The sequence below is a fragment of the Amblyomma maculatum genome, chromosome 10 (assembly GCF_055883805.1).
Source record: "Amblyomma maculatum isolate TAMU_Amacu chromosome 10, ASM5588380v1, whole genome shotgun sequence".
NCBI lineage: Eukaryota > Metazoa > Arthropoda > Arachnida > Ixodida > Ixodidae > Amblyomma > Amblyomma maculatum.
In genome coordinates, this window is record NC_139353.1 from 1,793,377 (window position 1) to 1,815,317 (window position 21,941).

The following is a 21,941-nucleotide window of genomic DNA, read 5'->3' on the forward strand; positions in this document are numbered from 1 at the left end:
CGACTGGTGGGGAAACGCCGCTTTCGAACAGAGCGCCCACGAAGTCCATTGCGTGATTTATCATAATCTAGGACTGAAGTTGGACGCCCCAAGGCCGAACGCTTCGTTGACGGCGTGACCCCAAGTCAAATTGCCGGGCGCTCACGTCGAAACAAAAATTAGAAATAAAAGAAGAGAAAGCCGCCTTGTTTGCCGTTCTGTCAGCCAAACCTACCCCCTACAAACTATAATAAAACCACTTGTTTAAACTAAGAACAGATGTTTTTAACTCTCAATTATAATTATTTTGCAAGACATTTTAAAGTTATTTAAAGGTTTTAGAGACTTGCATTGATGGACAAGGGTTAATACTGCACACTGAACGGAACAGCCGCATACCTTCGTTTTTGTTGTTTACTTTCCGTTGTCATGTTGACCGTATGTAAATACATGAATCTGATCGAAAACCTCACGCAACCGCGCGACACTTCAGAGACACGTAAGTCACGTGGAGCTGTCCACCGGCGTTGATTTAAGTGTGCACGCTTCAAGTCTTCAGTAGCGACCCGGTCGTGCTCAGTTTCTTTCGGCGCACCGTTCGTGACACGTTCTTGTAACTGCCGCCGCTCTTTCTCGGCGTGCGGCGAGGTTTTTCTGCGCGGTCGTAACGCTTCGTTACTACCTGTTGCTTGCTTGCAAGGCTCATGCACACCTCGTGGTAGTAACGATCAATATTTATTATGATCTTTGCAGCAAAGCACGCGACTTTAAACCGACCATGACTGTTGCCGAGGTGCCTGTCAGGTCGCGTACAGGAGGAGCAGTGGCGCAGTGTCAAAAGTTGCTCGCGTCGAGGCATAACCTCCGCCGCTGGGAGTCGGTTCTGCGAAGCGGGTGGCGGAGAGCGTGATCGCCTTTTGCTTTTATTTGTCGATTTTACTATTTCAAACACGTATGCTGGCCGCTGCGCGCACGCTGCCAGGTCTCCCTGACCTATTTGGATTTTGAAACTGTGGTACACATGGTGTTGGAGAAGATTTTGTGTCACGATGGGAGAGATTGTCGCAACGAAGCTGTGAAGAAAAAAAAAAAAAGTGTACCGGAGGCGCGGAGGTTCCAGGGAGCAATTACGACGAGCCGGCGGCGGTGCGGCAAGTAGGTACGCGCGTGTTCGCGAACCTGAACCGAAGTGACCTGTGCCGTTCGACGCGCTCTGCACGACGACCTCGGCTTTTTCTTTTTTACTCCTGCTTTCACGTACGTACAAAAGTGAGTGGCCTGCGAATGCGCTAAACATTTTCCTGTCATAGTCCGGATAAACGCGGATCAAGGCTGTTTACTGCATACCACAGGGTGATACACACCTACCGTAGATCGCTAGATCACGATTGGGGCCACATTGGGATTTCCGTTTAGTGCACAAAACCACCTCTTAGAAGCCGATTTCCGATCGTTTTGAGGTGTTTACGAGTGAAGTCACTGTCGCTACTTTGGCGTAATTACTGCTGTGTCTAGTTTGGTACTTGCTACGTACTACCTCGTTCCATTTGTGTCACACAAATATTAGAACCTACAACGGGATTTCCTGGCTCGTTGTCGTACCATCTAGCATTCGCTTCTCGAGCATAGAAAGCTCAGAGATATTTTTAACTCTATTAAAATCCTTTGCTTTTCTCAAAGCTTGCATTTTTCGCGAGTTCTGCTCTTACTACTATGTATTCAGAAGCGCCACATCAGCTAGTAAAAGTTGCATGCATTATGCGCTTTAGCATCTAACGACGTGTATTCACCTGTACTTTGTCCTTGAGACTGCTTTCATGCTTTGAAAGTGTTTTTGGATAGCGTGTGAGATCTTTGTACCTGTACTGTTCTCTGTACTGCAAACGTATGTCGGCAGCAGTTCCCCATGGTCCAGTATCAAATATGATGCCTTCAACCTGATTGTGAAAAGATGCATATAGAGTCCAAGGTGTGGTACAACTACTAAAGTTGAACACTGGACTGTAACTTGCTGCTGCAGCAGTTGAAGATAAGAAGAAAAGAATGACTTTCTACTTTTTTTTTTTTTTTTTTTTTTTTTTTTGGGGCAAGGAAGTGAGCAGGGTCGTCAACTGCCTGTCCTAAGATGGCTCAGTTTCACTCCGATTTGGTCCAAGCCCATCTGAACCATATTCTCTTTAATCTGAATTTGGTTGTGTCATAATGTCGGCGAGTTTTTATTTATCACCGATGTTCTGTCAGAGCAGCACCATTAACTCTGAAAAAACGATTATAATAGGGTCATCACTGTAAAATTAGGGTGCATTCACCAAAAAAGCTTGAGCATCTGAATGCATTTATCAGCTACCAAAGTATCAGCAAATAAGTTTTCGACATTTGGATTTGTAGTTCTTTTTCTTTGGCGTTCAGTCGTGTCCGACTCTTCGTGACCCTATGGACCATGTCACGCCACGCTTTCCGGTCTCTCACTATCTTCTTAACATCACATAGCTTCATCTGCAATGCCTCGAGAATGCCATCTAACCATCGCGTTCGCTGCCTACCCCTTCTCCGGCGACCCTCAACCTTTCCCAACATCAAATCTTTCTCCAGCGACTCCTCTCTTCTCATCAGATGACCAAAGTAGCTGAGCTTTAACTTTAGAATTTGACCCTCCAATGAGCAGTCAGGGTTTATGGTCGACAATATCGACTGATTTGATCTTCTGGCAGTCCAAGGAACTCTTAAGAGTCTTCGCCAGCACCACAATTCAAACGCGTCAATTCTTCGGCGGTCAGCCTTTGTACTTCATGCCAATTGTTTTCAGCTGTACAGTTGACTGCCGCATATTTCTGTTGATGCTGCTTTTGTTTTGTCATATTGAGTTATAATGCTGGCATGGCATGAATTAATATCTAGATAGAACTCGAATTATAAAACTTGGTGAACCAATTTTTTGAGCACTTTGTCTTTGCAGCACTTACAAAACATGGTACTCCATTCAAGAAACACTATGTGCTCCGGCTCCGTGGCCTTGATTTATGCACTTCTGTCTTGCCGTATGACTGTCATACCTTGTGCCCTGCACAACTGCTGGAATCGTGGATTCATCATAGAAGCTGGCCAAGTCTTGGTTTAAATACTTCAGTCATACAAGTAGTGAAATTTCATATTGAAATCGTGACATTTTTTATGTAGTCAGCTTAGGTGGCTAGCTGATTCAGGTGCACGAGCTGCCACTAGTGCCCTATGCCTTGCAAGGGGCCATGAGCAGTTCACTTGCCGGCCCACAGGTGGCGTCAGAATTGATGTGCTTCCAAATTAGTCGGAGATGGCAAAGGAGCTTTGCAACCAGCTTGATCAGAAGGAAGCTTATCAAGCTGTTCAGTATTCTGTATCTGATGCAGGCACCCTGATTTTTTTATCAGCAGCAAGCTGCGGCTGGTAACTAACCAAACGGTCCCCAGCTCCAGACCATGAATGATCCGGAACACAGCCAAGGGTCCAGAAGGTTGGGACAAGCCGCCAGCAGCCAAGCCAGTGGGCGGTTCCGAGCCGCAGGGCATGGCTGCGGTGGCGACACCTAGGGGCCGACCCAGCAATGAAGAACTCCTGCGCAAGTCGCCCCAGGAGATCCTCCGCTGGTTACAGAAGGTTGAAGCAGAGAACCTCAAACTTATGTTTGACCACGGGGCGATGATGCAGGATGTGAACCGCCGCATGCAGGTGAGCACAGGGTGCCTTGGCACTGTCTGGGCCGGAAAATTGGTGCGTTCCTGTGCTATCACAGAGATGATGGGTCATGAAATTACCACCAGCGATCATGCTAACTTGTGGAACAGGATGTCAGAGACAACTACAGACATTTTGTATTTACTCTTTAGCACAGCGCAGAACTAAAGTTATAGAGATCCTTTGAAAACTGACAAAATCTGCTCATTCCTTTCATTACTGTCAAAGCTGCATCAAAAAAATATTTTAAGACGTGAGTTAAGTCAGTACCTCGGAGACGGGAAAATTATGTGCTAGGCTTGTACCATTGGCTCAGAGTAGCTTCAAATCTTCAATCGAATTGAGCGGAATCAATGTTTTGTCCTTAATTCCTTACACCACAGTAATGTGCATCTACTATTTGCTCTAATGGCGAATTCGAGTGGGAGAGCAGGCGCACTCGAGAGCACTTCGAAAGTGCTCTCAGACAAGCGGGCGCCCTCCAGTGGGAGAGCAGGAGTAGAATCACTGGCTTCTAAAGATGGAGGAGGAGGGCTTTTCCTCCGCTGAGAGCACCCGAGTGCCCTCCCGGCTGTTCCCTCGTCTAAAGCGAGAGTAGAAGCCCCATGGCATAAAACGTCAAATCTGTGCAATCTTTTTTTTTTTTTTTTTCTTTCTTTCTTTCTTTCTCTTGAGTCGGTGACGCTCTAAATGGCGGCTGTAAAGCGTCGGCACTCGCTGAGCGGAAAGCATTGCTCAGGTGCTGTGTGTATGTTTGAGGGTCACTGCTGGTGTCAAAAGGGCCAAAGAAGGCAGATCGCCACGCTGTGAGAACAAAGGCATACAAAACAAGCTGTTCTACACGGAGCGTTGGCCTTTCCTCGGGTTGCAACTGCCGCCACTGCGGGCAGGTGGAGAATGATGGGGAGAGAAGTGCGGTCACATGGTCTTGGCGCGCTGCTCTCGACACGCAGAGAGCGTTCCCGTGGGAGGACAGTTACACCCTCGCTCGGCGTGCTCCTGTACTGCTCTATACTGCTCGGCGCCTCTGCTCTCATCCCCCTAACTGAATGTGCCATAAGCCTCACTTCTGCTTAAAGCTGTTGAATGTATGCAGAAGAAAATCCCATGCTGCACAGCAGTCACATTAACTCTTTCGTTACCATGCCTATTGATATTAGTCACCGGTGATTGACTTGATGCATTAAATCCTTGATTTTGACATGTTGGAACCATTTCTTGTGCACCTAGCGCCACCCAGTGGTTATTTTAGTCTAGGCAAGGCACTTGTAGAACTAGTTTAAATTTTCCCACTGTGGCGACATTCTGATTTTTGATGGACCCTTTTAATCACTAACGTGCATGTGTTGTTGCAAAAGAGGGTTTGGCGGCCGCGCTTGAAAAAAAAACCTGGTACTCATGGTAATGCAGCATTATCATCAAATTTCTGTGATCAAAAGACTTCTAGCAAGTCAAATATTGAATCATATTGTCGGCTTCGTTATCTGACTGTGGTGAGTTATGATAATTACCCGAAAATGGCACCAGCTATTCACTATTGAGCCTTTACTCTGAGTTTGGGTGGTTTCATTCTACGAATACACATTCATGAAGGTCTGCATCATGCCCAATATGTATACCCAACCTTAACGTCCAGCTTGCCGCAGTTATGGGGTTTGGTTCCTCAAAACCAGGAACTGCTTCACTGCATGCACGAGAAAGGCTGTTTCCACCTGTAGTTTTTATATGTACCTGGATAACGAACCTGTACATATAGTTTATTTTTTACACAGTGTTCCTGGATCCATGATCTTTAGAATATACATTTTGAATTTTTCTTGTTAAAGGGACACTAAAGAGAAAAATGAAGTTGGCTTGCATCGATAGAATGCCAGTTCCTGGTTACAAAAAAGCCACTCTTACTGAAAACAGAGCTATTATAGATTAGTAAAGAGGAAGAACAGGAATACAGGTATCGCCGCCACAGCCGAAACGGCCGAAGCTTGCAACTACAAATCACGTGACGCGAAAGGGATCCCGGAGGCTGACAAATGCGAATTACGTTGACCATTTGATTGCGGTAGTCGGTCTTATCTCAAATATGAAATAACATGCTTTTATCACATTTAAACGACGGCGAAAAGACGAAAAGACAGCGTAAATGTTGCGAGGCAAATATAAAAATACATATACTACTCCTTTCGTCCACTTGTCGGTAAATGCCGCTAGTCTCTCAGCTAACATGGCACTACAGGCGTCCACTTCATTTTCGGTTATGTTCCAGCTCAGGCACTTCGTGCGTGCTCGGACAGTTTGGTTTGGGCCTGCAGCGCCTGAAATATGAGCTCGGAGCAGCAGATGCGCCTACCCTAAGTGCGTATCAAATGAAGATCATGACTCGGCACCACCTGCGAAGTATTCTCCGCTCCCCGCGCGCCAGCAATCACGGAGTCTCCTCTTGCGTCATAGTGTGCGTCATCCTACCCTACTACGTAGTAGGAGGAAGCAGTTTGAATTCGACTGGCGGAAACAAACAAAAACCTCAACTTTTATCGCAATATCTCAGCAATTATTCGATTTTTTGCTGCCGGATATGCGGCGACAGTGTCACCAAATGCCGTTTATTAGATTTTGATAGCATATTTGGGTGTCTTTAGTGTCTCTTTAATTATGCATCTGTAGATATCGTGCCTTTTCTATCTTATTTTTATCAACTCTCTGCAGAAACGGCAGTTTTGCGATTTTTTGTGTGTTCCTTGATAATTTCTCGCTTTGTAACTTATGTTTTTGGAAAGAGCATTTCATTATGTCCAATTTTGCATGCTGCTACGTGTACTGCAGTATTTGTATTGGCAAAAAAATATCTTCCGAGACCTATGAGAAAGTTCATTTTCTCGTGATAATGAAAGAGTTAATGATAGCAGTCCAGTTTTATTGTATGCCTGTAGATAGCATTCATGTCTCACTTCTAAACCCCGCTTAACATTAACATGTGGTGCAAAAATAACAAAAAGTGACTTTCATGCTATTTCACTCTCCCTTTATAAATGTTCTCCCAACTCTGATGTTTTATAACCATGCACTATCTATCTCAGAAACTTCCAAATTTCTGGGCGTAACTCTCGATAAACACTTCAAGTTTCATCACAGTGCTCAATCGCTCATGCATAAAGTTTCATTCCGCATTCACATCATAATAAAAACCCTTGCATACTTTAAACCGTACATAATATGTTCATTATGTTATGCCTACATCCATAGTCACCTTAATTACTGTTTGTCTTGCTGGTGAAATACATATTGCATGCATATTGAAAGATTTTAACACCTTCATAATCAAGCCGTCAGGCTCATGTCATTCAGTTCATTCCAATCATACTCTTTGCCACTGTAATATGGCTTGAACATACTTCCACTTCAACATTTATTCAACCTAAAATTATTCATGATTATGTATAGACTAATCAGTTATCACGCTCATATTGATGGCATTACCAACCAGTTTGTAAATACTAATCCTACCAGGTTTCAACAGTGCAATAATCTCCTTTTGCCAAAAGTCGGGACTAATTATGGAAAATTTACTACCTTGTTTGCAAACATGTCCTACTGGAATTCTTTATCTTCAGAAATTAAAGCATCGCATACTGTTCACTCATTCCATTACCTCATGAAAGTATATTTAATAGACATGTTGCATAGTTAATATGCTTCATAAGTTATAGTTCATTTTTGATTGTGCTATTTTGTCTGTTCTGTGCACTCAAGTTGAGGCTCTGTATATTTGTGTTCTTTAATTTTCATTGATGTATCTTTCCTGACATTAGTTCTCTTGTAGGTTGTACCTTTGTACTAATTACTACTTATTGCACCGCTTCCTGTTTCTTGCATTTCTACCTCACTTGCTTTGTTCAGGCAGGTCCCTCTGACAGTCTTGTACTACGGGACTTCCTTCTGTAGAAATTTTACTGTATTTACTTTCTCGTATGTATAAACTAAACTTAACCTTCAAACTTGAAACTCTCCCTTAGGCCTACTCTTAGTGGTGATAGGGATGGCAGTGTGAAATGGCATATGTGCATATATCTTTTCCTTCTCTTTTCTTCTTGCTTTCCTCATGAAAGGTGCACCTGATGGAAATCCGCAACCTTCGCGAGGTGAACGAGCGGCTGCAACGGGACAGCCAGGAGCTGCGTGACCTCTGCTGCTTTCTAGATGACGACCGACAAAAAGGGCGCAAGCTGGCACGGGAGTGGCAACGGTTTGGGCGGTACACAGCGTCCGTCATGCGGCAGGAGGTAGCTGCTTACCAGGGAAAGCTGCGTGGGCTGGACGCCCGTCAGCAGGACCTTATCAGGGACAACATCCAGCTCAAGGTGGGCACTTGCGGGGATCTCTTTTCACTGAGGTTGAGTGTTCGCTTCAGGTGTAAAGGAAAAATGCAGCAACGGTGTTACACTGTGCAAATCACCGCGACCAGAGCTGTATATCCCCTTTGGGAAAATTCGGCGGTTCCTTGATCTCGCCGCCAGTCTGGACACCACTGCTGTGGAATTTGGCAACATAGCACCTACGCTGCACCGATGCCATTTTGTACCGAGATTCCTCTATGGTGGCTTGCTCCACATTTTGTACCGAGGCTCCTCTATGGTGGCAATCTGCGAAGACTCCTCTATGGTGGCTAGCTCTTCGCAATGCTGTGCGTGTACAGTTGCTCTTCTTGTGACCGACCTTTTGCAGCTTTGCTGCTATTCGTGCACATTAGATAATATTGTTATCCAACGTTAAACCTAAGTTGGATAATATCGTTAAGGCTTTTTTTGCAAGAGCAGAAAAAAAATTTGATAATACAAATGACAACTAACACTGCTAACTGAATGCAGTATTTCCTGCAGTGTTCATATTAAAGGGGACAGACATAATGAGCATTGCAATTATTGTACACAATATTTAACTCGAAATTGTGTGTGCCATTTTGTTACTTCAATTCTTTTTTTTTTTTGACAAGCCGTCAAACAACTCCTTCTTTATATCTTGAAATTAGCCCACTGCATTCGGCAGTCTATTAAAAGTCCCTTTAGGTTTACTGCATAAATGAATAAGCAAATAAACATTTCGATCTCGTTTATGCATAAGCCATGAATGCGACAAAAATAGCCACGTGATAGACCGCAAAATTCAGCACGATTCCTGTTACAAACTGCTAATTATACTTTTTACTCAGGCCATAGACGATTGAATCAAGCAGCTCTCAGTGAGACAAGCCACAGTTATCATTCTTTACCAGCACTGAAATTATAAATAGACAATTTCACTGATTTGCGTTTTTTGTTCATGCTATGCTTTGTGCATTTTTTTCACGATGACCCCAATTGCTAGGGCTCTTACTGAGCCTGTGGCAAGTTCAAATAATCCATTCAAATGCATACTCATCAGGTTTGTTTAGAAAGGAAAATCGAGTGATAAATTTTCTGTCACTGCACACCTGTAAAAACTCGGGTGCTGGTGTGCGCTGAAGTACAACTCGTTATATTTTGGTCTGTGCACAAAGCTGCTTCACTTTCTCAGTGGCCAGCAGTGAAAGCATTAGAAGACCTAAAAAGATTTGATGTTGTACTTGGCGGCGTTGTCAAATGGGACATGCAAAAAATGAAAAGACATGCAGTTATGTGAGTGAATAAAAAGTTGCATCAAAACCTTTAACATCATTAGTTTATTTAAATGTCCAACATAACAAAACGCCGAAAGTATGTATCTCAGCGCCTGAAAGGCAATTTTATTTGATTTATATGGCTAATGTAAACTGGCAGTGCGCAAATGTTGTACACAGCAAGGTGCAGCGTACAGCGGCAGTTCTATTGTGAACCGCTGCGCACAGTGCATTTTCACTCGCAAATGCAGGCCTGCCTTTGACGCATGTAAGATTCTGTTTCTCTAAGCGTGCCTTTCTGTGAGCACGTTCAAATACGCACATTATTTGTGGTTATTTTCGATAAAAGCTAGCCAGACACCCAGCGCTTGCTCGGTCACCAAGGCGAGCTTCGGGTGCCTCAGCACAAAATGGTGGACAGTGCTGCCGCTAAATTTGGGTGGTTGTTGGCCCCGCCTCTCCGCCAAACTCTCCTGAAGGGGATATACAGCTGTGACCGGGACAAGCCGCCAGCGACTGAACCACAGACGTGTACCAGTCTCTTCTATACACATTGTCTTTCTTGCATTCTTTTGTTTTTCACGAACAAAGAGATGTAAAGAGGTCCTTTCTGCCTGTGTGCTCTCTCTGTCATGTGTCTATTTTTTACTCACTTTTTACATAGATTTGGATAACAGACATGTCCCACAACATACCATTCTACTGTTCGCTCTAAGCTTCAATTGTGCCTAGAACAGCTGGATAGTACTCCTCACTAACCCCCTTTAAGCAGTGCCCACTCTTACTAGTATAAAATAAAACTTTATTAAGACCCGCTGCCGTGAATGAGTGGCGGTGATGTTTTGACTATGAGCCCAAGGTGATGATATTACGTAAGTCATGGCCAGATCAGATACACAAGGACAAAATGCAAGAACTCCCCTTAGTTATGCTTGCATTAAAGAACACTGTGTGGTTGAAGTGAACCCACAGCCTTCTTACTGCGTCATTTCTCATTGTCCATTCATTGAGGAAGTTGGTGGAAAGGGCCTTGAACATCATGTTGGTTGTACAGTTTGAGGTTCAGAGTGCGCCGTCTATTCAGTTGCAAAACCACTACAAATTGGCATATATCAGCAAATAAAAAAATTGCTGCTAAAATCTCTGCACGTGGGCACCTCAAGGCTTTTGAGAATGGGATCCTTAAGTTCGAAGTGTGTGGCGCGCAGCTACATTGTGTGGCCTTTCTCACTAGTGGCCTTGTACGCAATGGCACCGACTTGCGACTTAGAGTGCATGCGATCACAGTGCTATATGGAATGGAAAAGTAAAATCTCATACGCTCAAGCACGTGCATGCGCGTGCATGAAAACTAGTTGTGATATGATATCTGTTATGAGTGCTGTAGTGGAAGGCCACGGAATTAAAATTTAGGCCACCTGGGGACCTTTAACGTGCGTTAACATTTTAAAGCACACAGATGTTTTTACGTCTTACCTCCACCAAAATATGACCACCGCAGCCAAGTTTAAGCTTGGGTACTCCTGCTGAGCAGCTGAGCATGTTAGCCACCACAGTAGATATCTGATACTAGTGGTGAGCGAATATTTCAAGCCTCGAATAGGGAGTAAATAGTATTTACTATCCAATTTATTCGCACCACATTATCACCATTCAGACCTTACTATAAAACAGCAGCTAAGAGGTTTTTATTCTTCTAAACCTGTGACGAAACATCACGATTCCAGACGGTGGTAGTATCCTGTGCTTGTTGTACAAGTTAGCATGCTCTTTCCTTGTGGAATCAACTACTGCAATGTAGCAGCACATCATTGTGTCGTTCCATAATGGAGTTTACAACTTCCTACGAACATGCTGGCAGCGATCCTCACATTTTAGACCATCGTAATAAAATATGGGCCATGCACAAAAGCAGCCCAGCTTCTGAGGGATGGTGGAAGGGGAGATGTTACAGTGATTGCTTGTATTGTGCTCAATTTGTTTTCGGTTAGAATTTTGGGAACTCTGTATCTCTGGCCACAGAGGAGGCGAGAAATGTGCACACCAGAAGCATCAGGCTTGAAGCCAGCTCATGCAACAGTGTACAACTAACATCATGGTTCAGTTTTTACATCCTCAGCTCACCATTCAAAAAAAGCCTGGGCCCGTCCCAGAGCTTGCATTTCAGCGAGGCCTATACGTGATCGTTAGACACGCTACATATCGTTGTGGATGCTGCGCATACATCAGCATTCCACAACTGGAGCTTCGTCTTAGGCATGACATGAAGGAAATTGGAAAGGATTGATTTGCGCGTGTTGTGGCTGAGGTTGCTGCTCTTGTGTTTGTTTCCCAAGCTGTCATGTTGTTGCATTTTGTCGGCAGTGCCTTGTGTCTTGCCCGTTTTGATAATTGTCCGCTGATACTATCACTGTCACAGTAATGAGGTGCTTGACCACTCTACAGTGCTTCATGGCAGCATTCACTGAGAGCCTCTGATCAGCATCAATGCAGACTATGGTGTAAAATGTTTTGTAACTATAATTAAGGTGTTAAACTCAGATTTGTAATGATTTCTTTGTTATTATAGGTGCATCTTACGAAAATATGATTTCCTTTTCATAAACTGCTTGTATTATTATGCAAAAATTATTCAAAATTATTTGAAACCACAAAAAACTAAAGCTTTTCTGGTCTTACTTTTTTGATGGAAACATATACAGTCGAACTTTGATATAACAAACCTCAGTGTAACGAAATTCACGATGTAAAGAAGTTTTCTTACTTCCCAATCTCTACCCCATTGAAAACCATGTATTTTTTTTTCGCAATTTAACGAAGTGATTTTATGCCGCGCTTTTGATTTAACGAAGTCCTTGCTCATCGCATGCATGTACCAGCAGCCACTTTGACAATTGTATGAGAACTAAAACTTCAGCCCTGACACACCGCATTTTACAGTTTACATCTGCCCTTTTACGCACCAATTTTGCCGGCAGTCTGGGATCTGCGAGCGAAATTAAGGTAATGACAGGGGCGTACCGCCGCACCATCTGTCGTGTGCATACAAAACCCGCAGTGCGGAAGTTTTAGGACGCGTCATGCCATGAGGTCACTGGCCAATTAGGACGACAAAGATTTAACCGTATTTACTCGCCTAATGAACCCATTTCTTTTTTTTCTTTTTTTTTTTTTTTTCAAGAAAAATTGAGGTGTGTTTAATGGAAGGGTTTAGTATGTGGGAAGAGTTTATTTTCGTTTTTACAAGTTGTCCATCCCCCATCAATTGTCAAAGAAAGTATGCGGTCAGCCGCGATCATGACGCCGGCTTTTAGCATTGTTTGCTTCAAAAGCCCCTTGCTTCTATCACAAGTTCCAATGATTTGATTTGATTTTGTGGTAGCGAACAGCCCCCACCCAATCGCTGCGTGATAAAGCGCACATATTGAAAACCAAGGTTGTGCAACAGGATGGGCTGAGCAATTCACCGCAGGCAATCCTCCACCCCAATCGCTACGTGATAAAGTGCACATATTGAAAACCAGGATTGTTGGTACTCTGACAAGTTCAGCCCCCCCCCCCCCCCCCCCCCCCCCCTCTCCTTTTCTCACCCCACCACTAGAGCTAACCCCAAGAGACACAACGTGATGTTATTGCGCTGCCAAGAAATACACTGAACTGCGACGGCGAGAAACGGAGGGATGCGCTACTGCCCCTTTTTATTTTTTAATTCTCAGTGGCAAAAGCAGGAGATAGGTTCTTACCTCGGTGAAAGGAAGAGAGGTGATCCGAAGGCGCCGCGGGATGCGGCCGCTTATGGCGCATTAGGTTGGGGGGACGAGAGCAGAGGCGCCAAGCAGTACAGAGCAGAGCGAGAGTGTAACTGTCCTCCCACGGGAACACTCTCTGCGTGTCGAGAGCAGCACGCCACGACCATGTTACCGCACTTCTCTCCCCAGCATTTTCCACCTGCCTGCAGTGGCGGCAGTTGCAACCGGAGGAGAGGCCAACGCTTCGTGTAGAACCACTTGTTTTGTGTGCCTTTGTTCTCACAGCGTAGCGATCTGCCTCCTTTGGCCCTTTCGACGCCGGCAGCGACTCTCAAACATGCATACAGCACCTGAGCAATGCTTTCCGCTCGGCGAGTGCCAACGCTTTACAGCTGCCATTTTGAGCGTCACCCACTCAAGAGGAAAAAAAAAAAATGCCGCTGATTTGATGCTTTATGCCATGGGTCTTCCTCTATTCTCACTTTAGACGAGGGAGCAGCCGGGAGTGCACTCGGGTGCTTTCAGCGGAGGAAAAGCCCTCCTCCTCTACCATTGGAAGCCAGTGATTCTACTCCTGCTCTCCCACTCGATGGCGCCCGCTTGTCTGAGAGCACTTTCGAAGTGCTATCGAGTGCGCAAGTGCCGTTTTCTTTTAAAAATGCACCCAAGTGGCCCTACCTATTTTACTTACACTAGTTTTATTGCTAGACTGGTTAGTTTCGTCCTTAATATTTTGTCACAACCAATCGCATCAAATGAGTAGCATGTATTTTGCACGTTTTGACATGAATTGCCACCGCACCAACTACGTCTCCTGATGGCCAGGAGCTGTGCCTGTACCTGGACCAGGAGCGAGCACAGACGCTGTGCGCAAACTGCAGTGGCATGCCTGAGGGCCGCCGTGACGATGGTGACGGGAGCTCCTCCTCAACCATCACCACTCAGGATGAGCTCCCCTCTCCACTGCCCTCATCGCCACCTCCTCCACGACCCTCGCTGCCTCCCTTGGGGATGCCCTCTGGTGGCCTGCCCAATGGCACGTGCAGTGGCAGCTCCCACGTTCGACCGCCGTCCAACATTCAGAATGGAAGCCGCCTGCCCAGCCGCAGCGCGGTTCCACCCGTCAGGGCACCTGCTATCAAAGAGGCCATTCACCGGCACAGAAGCGTCATCAATGGTGAGTGAGGGGAGCTGTTCACGAAGCAGCTTCAACACACACAAAAAAAAAAAAAAAAAACAGAAACAAAAGACAGGCGATTATACGAACTACTGCAGCAACAGGGCCTGTGCCTTTGCTGTCGCAGGAAACTTGCAGCATAAATATTGTGGGGCTCCGCAGTCCCTTTAAGTGTTTTAACCCGCGCTCGCATTTTCCTGTTTGTGTTGTGTTTGCACGGGCAGCGCGAGTGCGCATGAGTGAGCAGATAATCTTGGGGGGCGGGATGTTAGCAGCGACACATGAGGGTAGATAAGCGCGTCGAAAGCAATGCGCGGGGCCTTTTTTGCCCTGGCGGAGAGGCCGGCGCGGGGCAGCTGGCGAGCGGCCCAGCTAGCTCAGTCGGTAGGGCATGGGACTCTTAATCTCAGGGTAGTGGGTTCGGGCTCCACGTTGGGCGCCAGATGAAGGCCTCGCCTTCAAAAAAACGGGTCCGCGAGCAATGGTCTTGTCCGACGAGTGACAAATCCAGTCTCTTAAAAACACCGGTTTATTTTGGATGAACGAAAAAGCAAAACAAAGAAACATAAGGTGCTACTGCGCTGAGAACAGGCTGTTCATGCGCGCGACAATAGAACACCAACGGAAAGCGGGAAGAGTGTCAGGGCTTTACCGCGGCGAAGCAAAACACACTGCGGAGCGAATAAAACGAGCAATAGGGCCAAAGCGCTAACGGCGGCACAAGAAACATTGCTCCTCGCGTGAGAGTAACTCACACGAATACGCCTAGGTCGTTTCTGCAGGCACTGCTTCCATCTTCGTGTCGGCGATCTTCTTTCAGTCGTCCGGGCACACCCTACTGGCCCATGACGCTCGCCGGCTGCCCCGCGCCGGCCTCTCTGCTGGGGCAAAAAAGGCCCCACGCCTTGCTTCTGATTCGCTTATCTACCCTCGTCTGTCGCCACTAACATCACGCCCCCCAAGATTATCTGTTCGCTCATGTGCACTCGCGCTGCCCACGCAAACACAACACAAACAGGAAAACGCGCGCGGGTTAAAACACTTAAAGGGGCTGCGGAGCCCCACAACATAAAACATGGGGCTGAAACACCGGAAGGACATGCAGTGGCCTCCAGCTCTTTTTTTATCGGTCACAATCTTGGCACTTATGCACAGAATTTCAGCGGTAGAAACGTGGTTGCTAGAAATTTTTCACCGCAACCTCCTACACCGCTATTGACGACACAAAGGTATGAGCTGTGACCACAGTCTTGAATAGTAGGTACTACCCAAAACATTGCCAATGTCATATGTTTGCCAGTTAGGTTACATGCATTGCAAGTAGCATATTTACTCACTTCTGACAAGGCCTCGATTCATAGAAGCACTCCAGATTGAAATGAATTTTATTACACAGTATTTAGAATAACTAGCCTTTATTGTAACCATTCTAATGTCACGATGAAATAAAAGCGTCTGTGGCACTCTTGGCATGAGCAGTGCAGGCAGCATGCAGGTACCTAGCTGCGTCATTATGCGCCTAGAATGCTTCCGCACACAAGGGTCTGTACTCCAAGTTTGCGTCGTTATCGAAAATGTCCCCATCTCCCTGACCTCAACTCATCGATTGGTGTAAACGCTGGAACCGGATGTAACCAGTACGGAACCGGAAATGGGGATAACATCCTGTTCCGGCATTTCCACCTGTCAGAGGTGGTATCAGAGAGAGTATTTCCACTTTCGATAACGATGCCAAACTTTGAATATGAACTGAGGTCGCATTTAAAAAAAAAAATTTTCTTGAACCCTGTCTCGTACTGAACTTGGCACACCTTCGCAACCAATGCTTCCATGTTCACTCAGCTCAAGGTTGGTGCCCCATTGGCAGGACATATTAGATGCTTGCAAGGTATTTCAGTGTCCACAACTGCGGTAGGAAAAGCAGGCGATAATGATAATAGATATCGTTAGCATCATCAGTAATATTGGTGCGTAAGAAATATCAAGAGGCCATTTTGTGATGCTAACGGCAATTGGGCGCTGCTGGCATGGTTTCATTTTCATACTTGGTTTTGTCAACAAGTGTCATCTTTTAGGCAATTTTTCCCGGGAGAAAGGCGTGCATAGTAATACAGTAATAATCAGTCCTAGGAGCCTGCGCATCACCTAATTCACAGTGTATATTTTGACGTACTCAGCAATTGTGCAGTACGCACCACATACAAGAAGTGGCAACGCGTGGCCATAAGTGAATTCCTCAGCTGTATATATGTGGGAGTGCATCCCCTTTAATTCATTATACGGCTTTTATTTCTTTTAGACAATTGAATTTCGGATATGCAAATATATTTACAACCCTATGAAATTTGTACTTGTCAGAACAACCTAAAACAGTTAAACCTTGATACAGTGGCTGATCGATTTTTTGGGCTGTAATAATTCAGACTTGCATGATATTTTGGACTTCATTCAGGAACCGTCACGTTGCCCTATGGGAATGTGTACATTTTCACTACCGATATTTCAGACTCTATGGTGTCCAAAAGTTCGATTTTTCAGACCAAATTTGGCGCCATCAATACTGTAGACATTGTCTTTTGGCCGAAGGCTTTCTCTCTCTCTCTCTCTCTCTCTCTTTTTTTTTTGCATGAAATAGACGCGAGCGGGCACCGTTGTCGCAAACAACCCAGTTTTACGCGACCGTGGGCTTAGCCAAAGCGAGTCATTCGGACGGACTAGCTTGGCTCTCTGTGCATCGTTGCCATTGGAGGCAGTGTCGATAAGGGAATGCTCGGCTTTGTCATTGTGGTAGCCTAGAACGTGCAATCGAACGGCTGCTGCCGCCGACAGGGAAAAGCGGAATGGGGGCAGTGCAGTGCATTCACGTAGGCTCTCATTCCCCTCACTTTTTTTCCCTCGCAAGTTTCATCTCGTGGTCTTTGCTGCAGTTGCTAACCATGGAAATGGAAGCTGAATGTTATTCCTTGCGTGGCGCGTGCATTCGTTCCCAGCGTGAGCATGACCTTCGCTTCACAATACGTCGTGAAGTGGCACAGACATGATGAAACCGTGACTGACCAAGATATTCTAACTGGAGGGCTATAGTGGTTACAGCTTAGCACGATCCACTTCTACGGGGCACCACTGCACATGCAGTGACTGACTTGAATTGGATTGAATGCTTCCCAGCAGCACGCATGCCTACCATGTTGCCACCAGTCAGCGTGCCCCATGGAGGAAGGAAACAACTTAGGAGAGGCCCTTAGCCATTCCCAATGCATTGGAGAAAGTGTAGCGGAAGTGACGTCAAAATTTACGGTTAGCCAAGTCTGGCCATAAGCAGCGGCGACGCTGTTGCTATGAAAACTCGGGCCACTAGCAACAGCGTTGCTAAGGACCCTAAGTACGTGAGCGTCGCGGAGAAAGAAAATGCGGAGGGTAAAGAAGGAGGAGGGACGTTGCAGCGTTCGGTCGCGGCGCGGCCGCGCCGGCTTCAAAAAAATGATGTCAGGGCCTCTCTAAGTTCTTTCCTTCCTCCATGGCACGCCCGCACTGGCGGCCAGGCCCACCGTATCAGATCGCACTATGCTATAACTCCTTATTATCGACGTATGAACGAAACATGGGGAGCGGCAAAGTTCTTGATTTGTAAAGCTGATTTTTCGTAGGAAAGTGGTTTTATTCAAGTTTGCTGATTTTTCGGACTTTTCGATTATTCGCACCATTTCTCGGGTCCCGCCGAGTTTGAAAAAACGGTCGGCGACTGTATAATGAAGTCGGTTAAACCTGGTGGAAGTGGATGTTGCATGTGTGGTGGGGATGACATATCCATATAATTTTTGTTTCACCATCATTGTCGTCCTTCTGAACTGCAAGTCCTGATCACGGCACAGATTCAATGGCACAATTGGTGCCGCCTCGCTTCTTCCACGCCGGCAAGAGCGATAATAGTGCCCTCCACCACGCCTGGTGAACTGAAGCCCGGTTCAAACTGACCATCGCTTTGTGCCCCAAAACACATGCATGCACTTCTTTGTTTGTGTGCATTTATCGTCTGAGTGGCAAGTAAAATTGTTAGTCGGACAGGTGTGCCTACCCTTCCTGCTCTTTTACCGAGCTTTAGGGAAACTAATATACGCGATAATCACAGCTCATTTTCCAATTGACACGGACGACTAGCAGCATCAAGCACCCGTTTTGCACAAGAGTCAAATATGCACTAATATCAGACAGCGCGAATAGACACGGACAAACACACAACAGGACAGGCTCTGACCACCAACCGATTTATTGAAAGCGAGAAGCAGCATATAAACGCAAACCATAACCCACATGACATCATGAGAACAAGAGGAACAAAATTGTCAATCAAGAAATGTCATCTAAAGGCCCTTATCTGAAATGGTTTAAGATCGCTACACAGCTAAACGTATCCTGAGCCAATGCACACAATGATAATAGAATTCAGAGAATGGGACACCGCGTTACCAACGATAACAAAACACAGCGCAAGCGCTGTCAAGACCAACAATTGAAGCAGAAGCAGAGTCAAGAGTAAAAACAACTGAACTAGCATTCCTTGGTTAGTGTTGCATTTCTTTTGTTCTTTAAGACGATCAATTTTTATTTTTAAATAGATGATATCTCTCGTGATCCATGGGTTAGTCTCATGGAACAAACAGATGAATACAGGCATGCACAGTGTTCTTGAACTTCAACCACATCGAGTTTGCGCCATCAGAATTGTTATTAGAGCCATTTACAAGTTCACCAAGTGATAGTTCTATTCTATCTATAATGCTAACATCAGCAGAAGAAAAAAACTGGCACCCAAGCTACATTAGTTGGCCTTGTTTGTTTAATTGAACTGAACTGAAGACGGCTTTATGGTCTGAAATGACGTCAACGACCTTGCAACATAGAGTGGACACGCGCTAAACGAAACCCGCATAAACGGAAACTCCTTTTAAATGAAACAATTTCAAAAAAAAGTAATTGGTTTCATACACAATCTGTGCAGAGTCGCGCTTGACAATCGAAACCCCATTTTGCTTGTAACTCGGATAAACGAAACCGAAACTGTGCATGAGTCGTCTTTGCTGATGTCGATATCCAGAATCCAATCCAATCCAGTACCTTGCACGCCTTGTTTTTTGTTGTGTGGGCGCCATTTTGCTCTGTTCCGTGACTGTGTTTCGTGACTTCTTTCCCCCGTGTAGTATAGGCAACCTGCAGTGGCCAGGCGGCGCTAGTGGAGCGCAGCGTTCAGCGCCGCCAACGGCGGCGCCGAGCAATCTGAGTAGGCTGGCGCGGTCGGGTTGCGTTCGCGTTGTACGGCTAGAAGCATCTCGGCTCTCATTTTCTGCAGTTTTAAGGCAATCGAATGTCTTGAGAGCTACTTCCGAAAACCAATACTGACGAAATGACACCGCCTGTTTGAGAATGCTCATGTTTAAAACGTGAACGGTGTCGACGTCACCGCGAAGTGCGCGCCGCTCGCGACGGAACACCCGCGCGCACAGCTTTGAATGTCGCGTGAGTAGACGGAATTTTTTTTAATGAAATTTATTCTCTCAGGGCATTAGTCGGATATGTGATGATGAATTAAGAAATAATTAAATGAATGAAAAATGTTTTAAACGTAGCTTTTCATTCACCTATTGCGTTCACACCTCATACCCAAACATTGAAAGTGCAGAGAGAACCTGAGAAGAGATTGATCGCCGTTTCTTTTTTTGTTCTTGCTGTTTGATTACAGCAGCATAATAATTTCCTAGCGGTTTTGCTTTAAAGTTTAATACCATGACGAACACTTTTGTTCGTGGTGCACCTTTCGACAGTGCCGCGGAAGTTGCAGGAGGCATGGTGCGGTACACGCTACGGATGTCGTGGCGATTGCAAGCACTGTGCGGTTGTAGCGTGCGTCATCAACGAAAACTGTGCGTGCCGGGGGCGGGGAGTAGGGGGCCTCCTACACCGTTGGAAAAATAAAGCCCTTAACAACAACAATAACTGGCATGCATTTTGTATCTCCATACCTCAAGCTTGGGGAAAGCCGGCGGGAAATGCTGGCACTCAACGGCAAGCTTTCGTAACGGAGGTCGTTAAGAGTTAGAATTTTTTACTGTTGTTACTAATGATGAAATATTCTATCGTCTGAGACAAGAGACTCTTGAGTAGCTTGAGCAGTCGGTGAAAGAAATATTTGGCACGGAACAATAGAACGAAGTTCCATTCTCAGCGTACACAGTATCACGGGCCTCTACACTCCCCCACTTCAACTTTTTCAGCACCTTAAGAACTAATTTACAGATAAATATGCTTATTGAAATCTGTAATTGGAAGTTTTGAAGATATTTTGGCTTTGTGGTTCCAAATAGACACCGCATTAGAAATCCGGTTCACAGATCCACAAACATTTTTTTTTTATTTCGCCTCCGTTGAAATGCGGCTGGAATACGATGCTGCGGCTGCACGGCTTTGTTGATTTTCTGGACGTATGCCCCTCGATCTTGCACAGCATATACCAGTACACGCCAAATTTTACAGCGCGTACTGAGTAGTGTGCCCCAACCAGCGTGCGACTCCCCGAGTCAGAAGTTTATACCGTTTCCTCTGCTCACGGGCAATCGTCTTATTTTAGCTTCTTGGCGTCTGTACGCCAATGGCCCTATAACAAAACAAATTTCAGTTACATTACTCTCTCGCAGCCAATATCTCCTTCTCTCATCATTCTCCCCAGGTTCTCCCAGCAAGCGGTACGCTTAGGTCTCCTTCGTGATTGTGGTAGTCTTTCTCGCCGCCCTTGCGCTTATTTTTATTCTTGTTCACATCCGTAGTAGTCGAAGCATCGCACGAGACCACTGAAGTCACTAAATGAGTAAATCACACTCACTGGGATAACAAAACGCGAACGCAGAAAGAACACAGCGGCCGCAACATATACGGCGTCAGCTTCTGCGCCGACTCAGTATTAGCTCCCGTCGGCCGCCAGGTTGCGCCACATGTCTCAGCAAACTCCATTGCAGGTTGCCTATAGAAGAAGCTGCTATAAAGCGTCCCCATAATGCGTTGTCTTTAAAAGCCAAAATGAAAATTCTTGATGATGTGAAGTGTGCCAAGGAGTTGAAAACTGCTATCGCGAAAAGACATGGCATCCCAAAGTGCACGCTTTCGAGGATTCTGAAGGATCGTGACAAGATTGAAAAAGCATACAACAGCCCCCGATAGGAAAAGGACGCGTCTGGCCGAACATGAGGACCTCGAGAAGGCACTTTTCCTGTGGTTTAAGCGTGCTCGAAGTTCCAATCTTCCAGTGACCGGGCCTATTTTGGAGGAGAAGGCAAGAGACATTGCACTGCAGATGGAAATTGAAGACTTCAAATTCAGCGATGGCTGGTTAAGCCGTTTCAAGAAGCGCCACGGCCTTGTTTTCCGCACAATAGCAGGTGAAAGTGCCATGGTAGATAACAATGTTTGCTCTGACTGGCAGCAGCACAAGCTTCAAGACCTACTTGCACAGCTCAAACATCAGATCACTTGGGTTCCGGGGCACTCTGGATTGGAAGGTAATGAGGTCGCGGATAGGCTAGCTCGAGGTCACACAAACCGAGCGGCCACTAATCCCGATCTCACAACCAGCATTCCTGTCCCAGCGACTTACGGCGCGCGACTTAAGTACCTACGGGAACAACGTAGGATTTATCCCCCTCCACAC

General features: G+C 45.8%; 1 protein-coding gene and 1 non-coding gene across 6 annotated transcripts in view; both read left to right on the top strand.

Annotated features, from left to right (window-relative positions):
• Nucleotides 1-363: 363 nt before the first annotated feature.
• Ccdc85 (coiled-coil domain-containing protein 85) overlaps nucleotides 364-21,941 on the top strand; it is a 51,925-nt gene continuing 30,347 nt past the window's right edge. Inside the window, exons 1-4 of one of the 5 annotated variants that reach the window (XM_084581697.1) lie at nucleotides 364-478; nucleotides 3,390-3,684; nucleotides 7,794-8,045; nucleotides 13,894-14,245. In XM_084581697.1, the coding sequence (XP_084437823.1) occupies nucleotides 3,439-3,684; nucleotides 7,794-8,045; nucleotides 13,894-14,245 (850 nt within the window). In that variant the 5' untranslated portion in view covers nucleotides 364-478; nucleotides 3,390-3,438. The other 4 variants (XM_084581698.1, XM_084581700.1, XM_084581699.1 and 1 more) reach the window with 4 other exon arrangements.
• TRNAK-CUU (transfer RNA lysine (anticodon CUU)) lies at nucleotides 14,612-14,684 on the top strand. The gene has a single exon. It is a non-coding gene; the product is annotated as a tRNA-Lys (tRNA).